This window comes from Schistocerca cancellata, chromosome 7, assembly GCF_023864275.1.
Source record: "Schistocerca cancellata isolate TAMUIC-IGC-003103 chromosome 7, iqSchCanc2.1, whole genome shotgun sequence".
NCBI classification, from domain to species: Eukaryota; Metazoa; Arthropoda; class Insecta; order Orthoptera; family Acrididae; genus Schistocerca; species Schistocerca cancellata.
This window is the reverse complement of record NC_064632.1, coordinates 553,911,010-553,929,622: the sequence shown is the minus strand read 5'-3', so window position 1 is coordinate 553,929,622 and position 18,613 is coordinate 553,911,010. Positions and strand designations below refer to the sequence as shown.

Here is an 18,613-nt window from a genome sequence, read left to right as displayed (position 1 = left end):
GCAATGCTGTGGTCAGATGACTAGTGGTCTGCTGGTATACATTGACCCCTTTGGAAAATATCACTGTCTGAGCATACTCTTTGAACTTTACCTGTTCCCATTTTTTTTATAACAATTGTGTTTATGTCAGTGGAAGTGAAAGGACGTGCTGTGCTGCTATGGTAAATATATGAGCCAAAGACTTGGAAACAATTTGTCAACAGCATTTTAATTACATGACATTTTACAAGTTGTGTTCCTTCATGCATAACTGTATGTAGATATTTTCAGTGAGTGTGTGTGTGTGTGTGTGTGTGTGTGTGTGTGTGTGTGTGTGTGTGTGTGTGTGTTGGGGGGACAAGTGTCCAGTAATTATAATTCACAAAGTGTAGTGATGTTAATTTAGTGATTTACCTTTTATTTCTTGATTTTGTTATTACAGACATCCGAAAATGGCAATAGGCCGAAACTGGCCATTAATGCAGCGCAATACATGATAAAATAAATGTCACCTTGTATGAAGAATTTGAAACCCTTCAGTGAATGTGTGAAATGGTTTTATCATTCAGAAATTATATTGAGGCTGTGGGCCCAAACATGAAGAAACTAATTACATAAGATAGTTTACTGTGTGCCAGTTCATTTCTTTCAGCATCTCCTTGGCACTCTCCCAAGGGGCAAACAAGAATGTGACCATCCATGCTGCCCTTCTCTGTTATATACTCCATATTTCCTGTTAGTTGTATTTGGTGTGGGTCTCACATGTTTGAACAAATTCCTAGGATGGGTTTCACAGGTGTATTGTCAGCAGTTTCCTTTTTAGACTAACTCCATTTTCTCAGTATCCTCTCAGTGAACCATAGTCTCCAACCTGCTTTACCCATGACTGAACCAGTGCTTTTGTTTCATTTCGTTTCCATACAAATTGTTACACCCAGGCATTTATACGAGTTTATACCTACTGTGACTCATGGATATTGCAGTCATAGAATATTGTGGTTCTTTACTTTTTCAAAGTGCAAAATTTTACATTTCTAAACAATTAAAGCAAGTAGCCAATTGTTACACAGTTTTGCACAAATATTCAGTCAGACCTTGATAAGATTTCAGCTTTTTTTTTTTTTTTTCAGGCAGTACACCCATGACTTCTAGGACGTCACTTTTGGACAGTAATTCTGTGTATCATTTCTGCAGCTCTTCTTGTTGATGAGTGTAACATGTTTTTCCTAACCACTAGACATGGTTTTTGTTTGACGATCTGTATTATATTGTGGGTCAAAGAGAGAATAAATCGGCTACATTTCTGTATAGAATTTGATAGGGATTCTGTTGAGGCCTAGAACTTCAGTGTTTCTCAACACCATTAACACAAAGATCTAATTCATTCATCTTCACAGTTGCATGAGATTTAAATTGGGGTAATATTCCTGGATTTTTCTATATAAAGGAACATGAGAAAATCTTGCTCTTCGTTTCTGATTTTGGTCTTACTACCTTCAGGTTTGTTCACCGTTTCAACTTTTTGTTTTTTTACCCTCAATTTCAGTTCCTGTTGTGTCTGTGAGAGTCTGGATGCTAACTTCGGTGCCGCTAACAAGTCTTAACATACAACCGGAATATCTTCATCTTTTGTAACAGAGCTTTTGATAATATTCAGCTATGGTAGTCATTGAAGGCTCTCTTGATAGCTAAACGTGTTTAATTAATGAACTCTCTTGCCTGTACCACGATGCTTTGTGTTACACCTATGTTTTTATAGGAATGCTTTCTCAGAGACTGTATATGATGGAAGGACCCTCCCATTGTGAACTGTTCCACCAGGTACATATCATCTGGAGCATGGTGAACTATTCTTTTAAATTTGAGCCACAGTTCTGCTACCGTTCCTCATGGAGATACAGCACTAATGCCTCTTTACTTAGTTGACTGAACATCCATATCTTTCTGTGTTTTAGTTGCCCTTTGTACTTCGGTAATCAGTGTTGCTACAATTGCTCTCATGATCACTTATGCCAATTGCAATGTGGACTTCCTAAAAAGAAGTCAGGTCTCTTCATTGCATAGAATGGATAAAACATCTTTCTGACATGTAGCTGCTTATTAAAGTGTAAAAAATTATTACACTTGCCCATACATTCCCTATATCGTAAGTTTGTGAAATACAGAGGGGGATACCTTTTCCATCATTTTCAACAAAAAGTGTAGAACCAAGCAAGAGAGCAAAACAATTTGGAAACATTACAGTTGAAAAATTGGCAAATTTATTTATGTGTTTTAAATAGCTTTATTGTGATGGGAATAAAAATGTAATTGTCACATCGTACCATTCACCCAAAACAAGCACGCTCAGTTGATGTGGATTCCCCATCTTCGCCAGCTCAAAGTCCTGGCTGCACCTTTATACACTTTGCTGCCTGAATAACACCACCTAGGGTGCATCACATTACCCTTATGCAGCTTTACAAAGCCCTGATACAATCCCATCTTGATCTGGGATACAGTTTGGCATTGCCCTCAGCTTTCCCAGATATGGATCCAACACATTGCTGCAGGGTTAAACTTTCAACAGGAGCCTTCTGAACTAGTCCTGTTAACAGTTTACTCGTGGAGGCTGGGGTCCTTTCATTGTGGATCAGGCACCAACAGCAGCTTGTCAATTTTGCTACACACATTCACAGCACCCGTAAGCATCTGAACTACCATCTCATCTTTCCAAAGACAGAAATCCATCTCCACCAACAGCAGTCCAGATCAGGGATTGTGATCATAATCAGTGTCAGGTCCCCCTTCTGAACTCCAGTTGTTTCCTCTACCACCCTCTTCCGGGCACACTCATGTACACCTCCGTGGTGCATCCCTTAGCCAAAGCTTCATCTTGTGGTGCATCCCAGGGTAATATGAGGGTTGGAACTTTAATAGCGGTAACTATTTATTTACAGCTTGTACAAAATATATATTTGTTTCAAAGTTTTACTGTCCTTCAAAGTAGTCACCAGCATTGTGTATAACCCATTGCCAGCGATGTGGAAGTCGCAGGATACTCTTAGCAGTGCCAGCTGTGTTGGCAGTTCAAGCGGCACAGTCTGTTGCCCGATGAATTTGCAGCAGTTCTGAAATGAATGTTGTGAAGTGTTTTCTTGAGTTTAGAAATAGAGTTGAACTTATGAGGGCTTAAGCCAGGGGAGTGCAGTAGGTGGTATAGCACTTGATAGCATCCATCAGTCAAACAAATCAGTAACAGCTTGCAATCTACGTCCTTGAGCATTGTCCTGCAAAATGATGGTCGGGTCCAGCAGAAAGTGTCATCATTCTGTCTCTATGCTGTTCAGTTTTGGAAGACAACCTATGACCAGCTTAGAGACAAAAGTGATGACACTTTATACAGGACCTGGCCATTTTTGCAGGACAATTCTCAAGCAAGTACAGTGCAAGCTGTTACTGATTTGTTTGACGGATGGGGCTGCTAAGTGCTATACCACCCACTGCACTCTCCTGACTTAAGCCCTCGTAAGTTCAACTCGATTTCTAAACTGAAGGAAACGCTTCACGGCATTCGCTTCAGAACTGCTACAGATTCGTCAGGCGATAGACCATGCCACTCGAACTGTCAACACAACTGGCACTGCTAAGAGTGTCCTACGACTTTCACTTCGCTGGCAGTGGGTTATACATAATGCAGGTGACTACTTTGAAGGTCAGTAAAACTTTGAAACATGTATCTATTTTTGACGAGCTGTAAATAAATAGTTGCCACTATTAAAGTTCCAACCCTTGTAGTTGGTAATGTAGGCTTTGCATACTGTATTTACTCGAATGTAAGCCGCACCTGAAAAATGAGACTCAAAATCAAAAAAATTTCCCAAATCTAAGCCACACTTGAAATTTGAGACTCGAAATCCAAGGGGAGAGAAAAAGACCGCACCTCCAAATCGAAACAAAGTTGGTCCATTGTAACATGAGACACAATTTAGGTCGAATGGATGAAGATACAGCTACAGTAGTTTTTTGGTTCGAGTCGTAAGCTTAGCAGTTAAGCTTTACCAGGTAGCCATTGCTATGCGTCAGGCACTCCATCCTTATTTATACGGGTACCCTTCCTTTTTGACATGCTTCGTCTGGTTTGAATCGATTGCTTATTTTGCTTTGATCTGATAAGTGCCTACCTAACTGGAAGAGTGCAGAAAGCTGAAATAAGCAGTTCTCATAATATGCAAAGATCAGCACATTCCTCAAACTGGGGAACTATCAAGAATGGGGTTTTACAAGGGTCGGTCTTGGGTCCTTTGTTGTTCTTAATATATATTAATGACTTGCCATTCTATATTCATGAAGAGGCAAAGTTAGTTCTCTTTGCTGATGATACAAGTATAGTAATCACACCTGACAAACAAGAATTAACTGATGAAATTGTCAATACTGTCTTTCAGAAAATTACTAAGTGCTTTCTTGTAAACGGACTCTCACTGAATTTGGATAAGACACAGTACATACAGTTCCGTACAGTGAATGGTATGACGCCATTAATAAATATAGACCTTAATCAGAAGCATATAGCTAAGGTAGAATATTCCAAATTTTTAGGTGTGTCCATTGATGAGAGATTAAATTGGAAGAAACACATTGATGATCTGCTGAAACGTTTGAGTTCAGCTACTTATGCAATAAGGGTCATTGTAAATTTTGATGATAAACATCTTAGTAAATTAGCATACTACACCTATTTTCACTCATTGCTTGCATGTGGCATCATATTTTGGGGTAATTCATCACTGAGGAATAAAGTATTTATTGCACAAAAGCGTGTAATCAGAATAATAACTGGAGTCCACCCAAGATCATCCTGCAGACATTTATTTAAGGATCTAGGGATATTCACAGTAGCTTCTCAGTATATAAACGCTCTTATGAAATTTGTTATTAACAACCAAACCCAATTCAAAAGTAATAGCAGTGTGCATAACTACAGTACTAGGAGAAAGGATGATCTTCACTATTCAAGATTAAATCTAACTTTGGCACAGAAAGGGGTGAATTATACTGCCACTAAAGTCTTTGGTCACTTACCAAATAGTATCAAAAGTCTGACAGATAACCAACAAGTATTTAAGAAGAAATTAAAAGAATTTCTGAATGACAACTCCTTCTACTCCATAGATGAATTTTTAGGTATAAATTAAGAAAAAAAGAAAAAAAAACATTATTAAAAAATTTAAAAAAATTAAAAAGTTGTTACATTAACTTAATTATGCTGTTAAATTAACTTAATTATGTCATGTATTGGAAAATTTGACTCGTTCCACATCATTACGAAATATCGTATTCATGATCCATGGGACTAGTATTAATCTAATCTTTGTTACAGGTGTCAAAAAAAAAAGTCACTCTAAGCTGAAAATGCATTATTGTACTGTATCAGAATGCGACAACCAATGCATGACAATGAGTGTTTACGACCTGTCGCCGCTCGCTGTATGGCTTGCTTTTGTGCGTGCTACCACCGCTTACAATTTAAAAAAAAAGAGAGGAATTGTCTCATTAGCGAAACAGTGGCAATACACTGATATTTGTTGTTAGATACACTGCTGCTTTCTTTGATAATGATCAACAAGAACCAAATAATAGACTGTATCATAGATGATGTTCTGAACGAGAGTTTAGCGAAAAAATTTCTGCGTTTGAAAAATCTTTGCAGGCGCCTCTTTAGTACATTACATTCTGCACATAAATTAGTCATCTTAGATTTAAAAATCTAGTCAGTTGCCGTGCTTCATTTCTGACTGTATCACTATTCAGCGTAAGAATAATACGAATATAAACATGACTTGATCCGTATATTCTTCCATGTTTGCTGTTGTCTCATTCTAGTTTCGCAGTTTATTAGGCAGACATGATTTAAATGAGATAGCAGCAAACACGAAAGAATACGTGGCATAATGTTTACATTCATATTATTCTTAAGATGAAGAGGATACTGCATGTGATTCACAATTCATAAAAGTTCCTATTTGCAACTGTCTCTTGTCACTTGTAGGAAAAAATTCAGAATGTAGAGTTGGGCATATTGACTTACATCCCAAACAGTCTTGCCAGTCAGATTTTCGTAGTAGATTTTTAGTGATGAGTTCAAATGCAGAGTATGTTGTTGTTGTCGTCTTTGGTCCGTAGACTAGTTTGATGCAGCTCTCCACGCTTTTCTATCCTGTGCAATGCAGAGTAGCAACACTTATAAAATAAGAGTGAAAATAACTTTTATAAAATAAGAATGAAAATAACTTAGAAATTAAACGCTGAAATTTAATACAAAATTTTATTAGGTTTGTAATACATCTTATACGAAATGTTTAAAATATCAGTCATGATTGGGATTAGGTGTGTGTGGAATCGTCGTCTTGGCTCAGTGATTGGTTTACGCAGTGGTCGAAACTCGGGGCGGAGGAAAAAAAGCTCATTTTCCTCCTTTCTTTTTAGTTATTTACTGACACAGAGGTTTTGGCGCCAGTATTTATCTTTGTGCCTGCAAAGCATGCATGTGTAGCACTGTATATATTCGATGGCAGAAGTTAGTTGTGGCGACACCTACCAACATTTTTCAGTACTTCCGCTTACTTTGCTGTATGCCAGTGAACAATGTGGGTGCTCAGTGACATTCTTCTAGTCCCCAGGCCATATTGGTATCCTAGGGAATGAACTCACTGATTGCCTGACTAAACTGGCTGCCAATAAGCTGACTCTTGAGATCAATATTCCGGAAATAGACTTCCAGTCACTATTATGCCGTCAAGTTTTAGGGCTCTAGGCTGCAGTATGGCTCAATCTGATTTCACCTAACTAACTATGGGTGGTAAAGGAGACTATGGGAGTGGAGTCCTCCATGGAGGTCTCTTGCAAGGACACTACCGTCCCTTGTCAGCTCAGCATCGGCCATACTTGGCTGGCTTGTGCTCTTCTCTTCTGTTGTGAGGACACACTCCACTGTCGTTGTGGTTCCCATTTGACCAACAAAGCCGCCCTGCGGCAGACACTTATTCTCCCTGACTCCCTACCCCTGGTATTAGGAGGTGATTCCACAGTGGCTGACTTAGTTTTACTTTGTATCTGTGAAAGTGGAATTTACCACTCACTTTGAGGGAGGGCCACGTAACCATATTGATCTGTTGAGGGATTGACAGAACACACTGTCGCCGCCTCTGCCCGTAACAGGCTGTGGCAATCTGAGCTTTCCCTCCCTCACTCCCTCCCTCACTCACTCACATTTTCTGAATTTCTGACTAAGGTACCTCTGGTAAGTGGCAAGGGGTGGGGGCTGTATGTCCCCTCATTGCACTCTGGCTTGGAGGCTTCAGGCTGCTCCGCAGATGGGCATCATGCCAGCCTTTCTTCCTATGTGTCTCTTTCTTCTTTTTCATCCCTTATCTAACCTTCGTAGACCTTCGGGGTTTTCTTCCCCTGGGTTTTGCACGCTAATCCATCTCTGATGTAGAGTTATGTAGAACTGTCTGTTCAAGGAATAAGGGACTTATGGCCTAATAATTTGCTCCGTTTAACTGCCCAGGCCAGATGGGTGTGTGGTTAACAGGAAGTTTACAGGAAGCGCTCGTGAGAAGCAATGAAGGCTCACATAATACGAGGCACAGAATGCTGGTTGAAACCTGAAATTGATAGCAGTGAGATTTGTGGGGAATATTTGAGAGTATATCGCAAGGATAGGCGAATGAGAAATGGAGGTGATACATTTGTCGCAGCAGACAAAAACTCAAATCCACTGATTTAGAAATTTGAAGCTAGATGAGAGATTGTATGTGTAAGATTCAGTATTAGGGTTGGGCATAAAAAGATACTTGGATTCTTGTATCATCCAGCAGATTTATCTTCATGTAACTAAAAACTTTAGAGGAAACCTCAGTTCACTTGTATTCAGTTTCTCCCATCATACTGTAATCATCAGTGGAGACATTAGTCATCCAACAATCAATTAGGAAAATTACAGTTTTGTTAGTGGTGAACGTGATTTGCCATCCTCTGAAATGTTGCTAAATGCCTGCTCTGAAGACTACCTAGAACAGATGGTTTGGAACCTGACTCATGATGTTAATGTATTAGATAAAGCAGCAACAAACAGACCTGGCCTCTTTGAAGATGTTGTTGTTGTTGTGGTCTTCAGTCCTGAGACTGGTTTGATGCAGCTCTCCATGCTACTCTATCCTGTGCAAGCTTCTTCATCTCCCAGTATCTACTGCAACCTACATCCTTCTGAATCTGCTTAGTGTATTCATCTCTTGGTCTCCCTCTACGATTTTTACCCTCCACACTGCCCTCCAATGCTAAATTTGTGATCCCTTGATGCCTCAAAACATGTCCTACCAACCGATCCCTTCTTCTAGTCAAGTTGTGCCACAAACTTCTCTTCTCCCCAATCCTATTCAATACCTCCTCATTAGTTACGTGATCTACCCACCTTATCTTCAGCATTCTTCTGTAGCACCACATTTCGAAAGCTTCTATTCTCTTCTTGTCCAAACTAGTTATCGTCCATGTTTCACTTCCATACATGGCTACACTCCATACAAATACTTTCAGAAACGACTTCCTGACACTTAAATCTATACTCGATGTTAACAAATTCCTCTTCTTGAGAAACGCTTTCCTTGCCATTGCCAGTCTACATTTTATATCCTCTCTACTTCGACCATCATCGGTTATTTTACTCCCTAAATAGCAAAACTCCTTTACTACTTTAAGTGTCTCATTTCCTAATCTAATTCCCTCAGCATCACCCGACTTAATTTGACTACATTCCATTATCCTCGTTTTACTTTTGTTGATGTTCATCTTATATCCTCCTTTCAAGACACTGTCCATTCCGTTCAACTGCTCTTCCAAGGTCTTTGCTGTCTCTGACAGAATTACAATGTCATCGGCGAACCTCAAAGTTTTTACTTCTTCTCCATGAATTCTAATACCTACTCCGAATTTTTCTTTTGTTTCCTTTACTGCTTGCTCAATATAGAGATTGAATAACATCGGGGAGAGGCTACAACCCTGTCTTACTCCCTTCCCAACCACTGCTTCCCTTTCATACCCCTCGACTCTTATAACTGCCATCTGGTTTCTGTACAAATTGTAAATAGCCTTTCGCTCCCTGTATTTTACCCTGCAACCTTCAGAATTTGAAAGAGAGTATTCCAGTTAACATTGTCAAAAGCTTTCTCTAAGTCTACAAATGCTAGAAACGTAGGTTTGCCTTTTCTTAATCTTTCTTCTGAGATAAGTCGTAAGGTCAGTATTGCCTCACGTGTTCCAACATTTCTATGGAATCCAAACTGATCTTCCCCGAGGTCGGCTTCTACCAGTTTTTCCATTCGTCTGTAAAGAATTCGCGTTAGTATTTTGCAGCTGTGACTTATTAAACTGATAGTTCGGTAATTTTCACATCTGTCAACACCTGCTTTCTTTGGGATTGGAATTATTATATTCTTCTTGAAGTCTGAGGGTATTTCGCCTGTCTCATACATCGTGCTCACCAGATGGTAGAGTTTTGTCATGACTGGCTCTCCCGAGGCCATTAGTAGTTCAAATGGAATGTTGTCTACTCCCAGGGCCTTGTTTCGACTCAGGTCTTTCAGTGCTCTGTCAAACTCTTCACGCAGTATCTTATCTCCCATTTCGTCTTCATCTACATGCTCTTCCATTTCCATAATGTTGTCCTCAAGTACATCGCCCTTGTATAAATCCTCTATATACTCCTTCCACCTTTCTGCCTTCCCTTCTTTGCTTAGAACTAGGTTGCCATCTGAGCTCTTGATATTCATACAAGTGGTTCTCTTCTCTCCAAAGGTCTCTTTAATTTTCCTGTAGGCAGTATCTATCTTACCCCTAGTGAGACAAGCCTCTACATCCTTACATTTGTCCTCTAGCCATCCCTGCTTAGCCATTTTGCACTTCCTGTCGATATCATTTTTGAGACGTTTGTATTCCTTTTTGCCTGCTTCATTTACTGCATTTTTATATTTTCTCCTTTCATCAATTAAATTCAATATTTCTTCTGTTACCCAAGGATTTCTATTAGCCCTCGTCTTTTTACCTACTTGATCATCTGCTGCCTTCACTACTTCATCCCTCAGAGCTACCCATTCTTCTTCTACTGTATTTCTTTCCCCCATTCCTGTCAATTGTTCCCTTATTCTCTCCCTGAAACTCTCTACAACCTCTGGTTCTTTCAGTTTATCCAGGTCCCATCTCCTTAAATTCCCACCTTTTTGCAGTTTCTTCAGTTTCAATCTGCAGTTCATAACCAATAGATTGTGGTCAGAATCCACATCTGCCCCAGGAAATGTCTTACAATTTAAAACCTGGTTCCTAAATCTCTTTCTTACCATTATATAATCTATCTGATACCTTTTAGTATCTCCAGGATTCTTCCAGGTATACAACCTTCTTTTATGATTCTTGAACCAAGTGTTGGCTATGATTAAGTTATGCTCTGTGCAAAATTCTACAAGGCGGCTTCCTCTTTCATTCCTTCCCCCCAATCCATATTCACCTACTATGTTTCCTTCTCTCCCTTTTCCTACTGACGAATTCCAGTCACCCATGACTATTAAATTTTCGTCTCCCTTCACTACCTGAATAATTTCTTTTATCTCGTCATACATTTCATCTATTTCTTCATCATCTGCAAAGGTAGTTGGCATATAAACTTGTACTACTGTAGTAGGCATGGGCTTTGTGTCTATCTTGGCCACAATAATGCGTTCACTATGTTGTTTGTAGTAGCTAACCCGCACTCCTATTTTTTTATTCATTATTAAACCTACTCCTGCATTACCCCTATTTGATTTTGTATTTATAACCCTGTAATCACCTGACCAAAAGTCTTGTTCCTCCTGCCACCGAACTTCACTAATTCCCACTATATCTAACTTTAACCTATCCATTTCCCTTTTTAAATTTTCTAACCTACCTGCCCGATTAAGGGATCTGACATTCCACGCTCCGATCCGTAGAACGCCAGTTTTCTTTCTCCTGATAACGACGTCCTCCTGAGTAGTCCCCCGCCCGGAGATCCGAATGGGGGACTATTTTACCTCCGGAATATTTTACCCAAGAGGACGCCATCATCATTTAATCATACAGTAGAGCTGCATGTCCTCGGGAAAAATTACGGCTGTAGTTTCCCCTTGCTTTCAGCCGTTCTGCGAAGATGTCCCCATTGAAAGTGGTATGAGGGATCATGATGTGATTGTGGCAACAGTGATTACCGAAGTACAGAGGACAGCTAAACAAGTAGAACGGTATGTACACTGATGGGCCACAACATGATGACCATGTTATAATAACTTGTTTGCCCATGTTTGGACTGAAATGCATCACTGATTCTGCACATCAGGGATCTGACAGTTTGTTGTTAGATTTGTGGAAGTAAGTGGCATTAGATGTCTATGAAAAGGTCGTAATTTGCATAAATAATGGGCTGCTGATTTGCGTATGTGGTGATGGGGCCCGATAGCGATCCAGATGGGTTCCATGAGATTTACACAAGGCGAATTTGGTCGCTGAGACATTAAAGTGAGTTCACTATAATGCTCTTCAAACCACTGTATGGTTCTGACTCTGAGACGAGGACAGTTCTGCTGCAGAAACATGATATTGCTGTTGGTCAACACATCAAGCATGAAGGGATGCAGCTGTCAGTGTATCTTCAGTGAATACCACAGGTCCCATGCAAGGGCGGGAGAATGTCTCCGATAGTATAATACCACTCCCACCAGCCTGCATTCATACCGCACTGCATGTTTCAAGCCGTTATTCACCTCAATGATGGCATTTGTGGAGAGGACCATTGACCTTGTGTGGCAAAATGTGATTCACCTGAAGAGCTGACACATTTCCATTGATTATCAAATACTGATGGCCCTGTGCCCACTGCAGTTATAATTGATGATGTCATTGGGTCAACATGTGATCACAAAGGGGTAATCTGCTGCGGAGCTCCATGTTCAACAGTGTACGATGAATGGTATGCTCTGAAACATTTGTGCAAGCACCAACATTGTGTTCTTGTGGCACAGGTGTCGCAGATCACCATCTGTCCTACTTTACAGAGCAGACAAGCCTTAGAACCCCATGTTCAGTGAAGAGTCATTTTTAATGGTACTTTCACTGCCCTTCTATCTCTTTCAGTAGATGGCCACAACATTAGCACATGACCAGCTTTGCTGTTTTCAAGATCCTCATTCACAGGCTCTGCGTAATAATAATCTGCCTTTGGTCAGAATTGCTTATCTCAATGGATTTCCCCATTTGCAGCCCATATCTTCACCAGGGCAATCCCCCATCCGTGTCTGTCAGTCACGTGCCTGCAACGTCACAGGCGGCATCAAACATTGCGGTGGGCAGTGGTCATAATGTTTTGGCTGATCAATGTATGTTCAGTAAACTAGATAAAACATAAATAGTGTTACATCTCAGTGAAGTACTGAAAGTTTCAGTACAAGACAGGAAGATACAGGCAAACTATAGCTCAAGTTCAGAAGAATAGTTGACCATGCACTGAGTACATATGTGCCCAGGACAGCTCATAGTGGAAGGGACCCTCCATGATATACAGTCGATGTAAAGAAACTTATAAAGCAACAGAGACTATTGTATAATAGATGTAAAACAGATGAAATTGATAATATTGAACAACGCCCCAGGAGTTCCCATCAGATTATATACTGAATTTGTGACTGAGTTAGCCCCTCTTCTAACTATAATCTATTGTAGATCCCTCAAACAAAAAACTATGCTCAGTAGTTAGAAGACAGCACCAGTCACATCTGTTTAGAAGGGTAGCAGAAGTGATCCCCAAAACAACTGTCCAATATCCTTGACATCAATTTGTTGTAGAATCTCAGAACATATAATGAGCTCAAACACAATGAGGTATTTTAAACAGAATGACCTTCTCCGTGCTGACCGGCATATGTTCTGAAAACATCGATCGTACTGAAAGCATTGGCTCGAGGTAGTCAGGTAGAAGCAGTATTTCTTTATTTCCAAAAAGCATTTGACACTCTACCACATCCAAGCTTTCTGTCAAAGTTATGATCATATGAAGTATCAAGCAAAATTTTTGACTGGAATTGAGGATTTTTTGGTAGGGAGGACACAGCATCTTATCTTGGATGGTGAGTCTTTGTCAGATGTAGAAGTAATGTCAGGTGTGTCCCAGGGAAATGTGCTGGGACTAGTGGTGTAAAATGCCTGAGCATTTATAAGTTGAGGCAAATGCCAACAATAAATGCCTGGGCAAATGACCAAAATTCATAACTGGCTGGGCATGTATACATTTTAAAGATTAATTAGTAAAAAAATTTAAGGTAATATTTCATATTGGAAAAGGTGTTTTGCAACACTGCTTCTTTATTGGTTGAGTAATCAAGTTGAAAAAGTGGCTTCAGAGTTAGGGGGGAGTTATTAGGGGAAAACAAATTGTATTGTAAACCTAACTTTTGCATCTTTAATGAGGTCAATTCTTCAGGTAGTACATAATTAAAAAAAGAAAACAACACTCAATTTTGAAAGTAATTTTTGAAATAAAGTACAATTTATAATAAATAATACTGCTAAAAAAAAAAGGTCAGTTTCCCAATCTTCGTAAGTTGTTGAGGATAATCACGAAGTTCCAATTCTGCTTCAGAGTCTCCTGAATATGATTAGAATTGGAGGGAAAATGTTTATCCATAATGATTTTAATTAGGGATGTGTCGTACCAATTCCGATACCACAACCCTAAAAATCGCCAATTCTCTAGGAATTGACAGTATCGAAATCAAATGATTCCAGAATCTTTATTTGTTATTAAATCTTATTTATGTATGTGTTCTCATTTTATCTTCACAGCAGTGCAATAATATGAAAGAAGAAAGAAGTGGAATAGAAAAATATAGTCTGTCTCAAATGTCACCACATCTGAAAATAAAGCTTCTCTCTCTCTCTCTCTCTCTCTCTCTCTCTCTCTCTCTCTCTCTCTCTCTTTCTTTCTCCCACTGAAGACATTATTACATTTAAGAATACATTTATCATCAAGAAACACATGCCAGCTGTTTAATAGATTCACTAGTAATTTTGCTATCAATTATTGTCCTAAATTAATATTTAGAGATTTGACAAAGATTATAAAGTGTTGTACATTACAAAATGATGACGTAAGTAAGAACAGTGTTTTTTTTTTACCATCTTATCACTACACCGCTGTTCAATGCTGTGTGTGTGTGGGGGGGGGGGGGGGGGTAGAAAGGGTTAAAAGATTAAGGACATGATAAATGGTAAGCAGCTGTCAGCAACACGCATCCATCTTTGTTAAAGCAAATTGGTGGAGGGAGAGGGGGGGGGGGGGGGCATGCTTCTCTCTTCTTTCCTTTCATTCTTATTAATAAATGCAATGAATGATATACGTTAGTTTAAGTGTAAACATTTAGTAACTTTTAATAGCGTGAGTATTGTCCCATACGTTATTTTAATTGCTAAAATTATACATTCTAGCCATAAAAAATTTAAAAAGTACTTTTTTTATGAATGCCCACATTTTGAGCATTTAAAACTGATTCAGGCAAATTCCCATGTATAAATGTCCTGTCCTCTTGGTATTTGCCCAGCCCCCCGTCCCTAGCTAGGGTCCTTGCTGTTTGTGTTACATATCGTTGACCTTGCAGCGAATGTTAATAGTAACCTCAGGCTTTTTGCAGATGACTCGGTTCTCTATTTTGAAGTACTATCCGAAAGAAGCTGCATAAATATTCAGTCAGCTTTAAATGATCAGAAATGTTAAATTGTGCATTTCACAAAATGATAGAACATGGTATCATATGACTATAATATAACTATAATATCTGCCAACTCATAAAAATATGTTGGTGTAACACTTTGTAGGGAAATAAAATGGAATGATCTCGTAGGCATAGTCATGGGTAAAGTAGGTGGTAAATTTTGGTTTATTAGCAGAATACTAGGAAATTGCAATCAGTCTTTAAAGGAGATGGCTTAGAAATCACTCATGCAACCCACTGTGGATTATTCCTCAAATGTGTGTGACCTGTACCAATTGGGACTAACATGGGATATTGAGTGTGTACCGAGAAGGGCCGCATAAATGTTTACAGATTTGTTTGACCTGTAGGAGAGTGTCACAGAGATGCTGAAGAGACTGCATTGGCAGGCTCTTGAAAGTTGAATGTAAACTCTCCCAAAATAGCCTACTTTCAAGTACCAGGTTTAAATGACGACTCTAGGAATATACTACAGCCATCAACTTATCGCTCACGTACTGATTTTGAGGACAAGGTTAGATTAATTACAGCACATGCAGAGGCATTTAAACAATCATTTTTCCCGTGCTCCATACATGAATAGAATGAGAAGAAACCCTAGTAATTGGTACAGTGGGACGTACTACCTGCTGTGCAATTCACTGATGTTTGCAGAGTACAAATGCAGATGTAGAAGTATCCAAACCAGTTTTATCTAGAACTCTTGACTATAAATAATTCTTATAGGGTAACTTCATTATTACGTATTTGTGCCTAACACCAGATAAGGCAAAGAAAATGTATTGGTATTGTGGAAGTGAACAAAGGCACACTGAGGTGACAGAAGTCATGGGATACCTCGTAATATTGTGTCAGACCTCCTTTTGCCATATGTAGTGCAGGAGCTAGGTGCGGCATGCACTCAACAAGTTTTTGGAAATCCTCTGCAGAAATTTTGAGCCATGCTGCCTTTTATAGCCGTCCCCAATCATGAAAGTGTTCCTGGTGCAGAATTTTTATTAAGAACTGATATCTCGATTATGTCCTATAAATGTTGGCAGGATTCACATCAGACAATGAACATGGCCAAATCATTTGCTAGAATTGTCCAGAATTTTCTTCGTAACAATTGCGAAAAGTTGTGGCCCAGTGACATGGCACATTGTCATCCATAAAAAGTCATTGTTGTTTGGGAAAACAAAGTCCATGATCGGCTGCAGAGAGTCTCTAACTAGCCCAACATTACCATTGGCAATCAGTGATCGCTTCATTTGGACCAGGGGGCCCAGTCCATTCCATGTCAACGGAACCCATACCATTATGGAGTCACTACAGGCTTGCGCAGTGCCTTGTTGACAACTTAGGTCCGTGGCTTCATGGGGTCTGCACTACTCTTGAACCTTATCATCAGCTCTTACCAACTGAAAATGGGACTCACCTGGCCAGGCCACAGTTTGCCAGTTGTCTAGGGTCCAGTCGGTATGGTTGTGAGGCCAGGAGAGGCACTGCAGATGGTTTGCTGTTAGGAAAGACACTCGTGTCACTCATCTGCTGCTATAGCCTATACATGCCAAATTTTGCCACACTGTCCTAATGGATATGTTTGTTGTACGTCCCACGTTGATATCTGCAGTTACTTTAGGCAATGTTTGTTAACTGTTAGTAGTGACAATTCAACACAAATGCCAGAGCTCTTGGTAGTTATTTGAAGGCCATTGGCTACTGCGTTATCCGTGGTAGGAAGTAACACCTGATTTTTTTTTTTATTCCCTCCCCCCCCTCCCCCCCCCCCCTCCACATTCTTGGTACTGTGTGTCTCAGAATACTGAATTCACCTACAGTTTCCAAAATGGGGTGTCTTATTTGCTTAGCTCGAACTACTATTTCACATTCAAGGTATGTAGTTACATGTCTGCCATGCAGCACTATTCAGTCCCTGAATGACAACAGACTGCAATCCATATTTTGCACACTGGTGAGATTCACTTTTGGACTATAAACTTTGTTTTTTATGCCTTTCGGTTTTGTATGCCTTTCATTTTATTCCACATCATGAATATATGTCATCAAAGATGAGTCAAGTTCTTACCTTTTTTTATTTAATTTTATTTATTTATTTATTTATTTATTTTTGTGCGAGTGCGTGTGCGTGTGCTAATCAAAATTAAATATATGTGTGTTCAGCAATATAACTGTGATGGTATGGTGTGGATATAAGTACTTGTTTTGTTTGGGGAACAGGAAACTGAAGACTTCCTCTCAAACCTTGTGGTAAACAAGACTGTGCTTGCCAAGACAGACAGACCAGCAGGGGTAGTCTGCTTTACACAAAGCAAAGATCCCAATGATGTGCTGAATGAGTGGTCTAATCATCTAAGCGCTCTCATGCAACTTGTTAACAAGACGACACATCTTATCAACAAGGAGCAGATGGTGCATAAACATCTACAAGTTGTGCGAGAATAGCATTATCTGCGCCTGGAGAATGGTAAACTAGTACGTCTAGTTTGCAAACTTTGATGTGTTCTGACTACAATCAGCACATCAGTTTCTTTATCTTCAATTTCAAAGTGATGTGTTTTTATATATTTATTTTCCTTTGTGCAGAAATTCAGTTTTGTTTAGGCATTAATACTAAAATGTTTCATAATTTGTGATGGACATGAAACTAATATGAGATATTAAATTCTGTTCACTGTTATAATGTGTTTCAAGTATATTATAATTTTGTTTAGAGCATGAAAAGTGAAGAAATTGAAAACAGATTATTAATTGTCTTAATGTTGAACATTATAATTTGAAAATATCTGTCCATAATTTCACACATTGAAAATTGTACAGCTAACTTACTAGAAAGTTCCATTTCTGCATCATTGTTGCTGTTGTATGTGAAGTGTGGCAGTTGGAAAGTGCAAATGTAGAATGTGTTTTTTAAACTCACTGTAGTTAATGAATGTGTGTAACTATTCATTTTTTAGTTTATTGTCAATTGTTACTTCCATGTTTTAACAGAGATATGTGGTAGTGCTGATAAACACAAACTCTTTAACTTTGTGGGACTAATTATGAATGGTAGTATAATAATATAGTGAATTTGTGGTTTTGTGCCACTATCAAGACTGTGTATAAGTTTTGAACGGAAGAAATCTATTTCCTGAGTAGTGAAAAAAGGAGTCTTACTGCGAAGTTAACTGATTGTGAGGTACGATTTTTCTCAGAACGAAAATATGCAATTATAAATGCAAGTGGTATTGTGCTTAACAGAATTTTGTGTCACTACATCAAAAATGTGTTACTTTTGTCAGAACACAGTTGCTTTTCTTTCTGTCTCACACTGTTCATTTTTCCTTGATCCACCTCCCGCGAAGTTCAAATAAGATGACAGAATCAGTTATTTTGATGGGTTGAAATAGTTGACTGATGTGAAGAATTTCGTGTGAAATAACAAAGACTATGTTTATTTATGACCGTAACAGGTATAAAAATATGTACAGTAATAACTGACTATGCTGTTAAAATTGACGTTATCAACATTTGTTGTTGAAGAAAAATTGCTGTAAACAAAAATAATTCGAACACAACTTAAACACATACTGATTAAAGTAAAATTGTTTTTTGTAACTTCTGTGTCCAACAGCAATGCTCTACTACCCTTTTTCAGCAGCATTTTGTGTGAAATATCCTCTGCTCAGATAGTCCAAAGTAAAACTAAAAAAGATACCGTACAAGATAACAACAAAGAAGACAAGAGCAAGAATGCTAATTTCCAGAACCTAAGTTTCATGTATTTGATCAGAGAATAGAGGGATGGAGGAGAGGGAACTATTAGGATACCATCTAGGAAA

The 18,613-nt window shown here is 39.0% G+C and overlaps 1 protein-coding gene across 1 annotated transcript in view; it reads left to right on the top strand.

Moving 5' to 3' along the window:
* LOC126091936 (26S proteasome non-ATPase regulatory subunit 12) overlaps positions 1-18,075 on the top strand; it is a 101,576-nt gene extending 83,501 nt beyond the window's left edge. The window contains exon 9 of the mRNA XM_049907258.1: positions 17,010-18,075. Within this exon, the coding sequence (XP_049763215.1) occupies positions 17,010-17,234 (225 nt within the window). The 3' untranslated portion in view covers positions 17,235-18,075. The remainder of the gene's footprint in view (positions 1-17,009) is intronic.
* Positions 18,076-18,613: the final 538 nt, after the last annotated feature.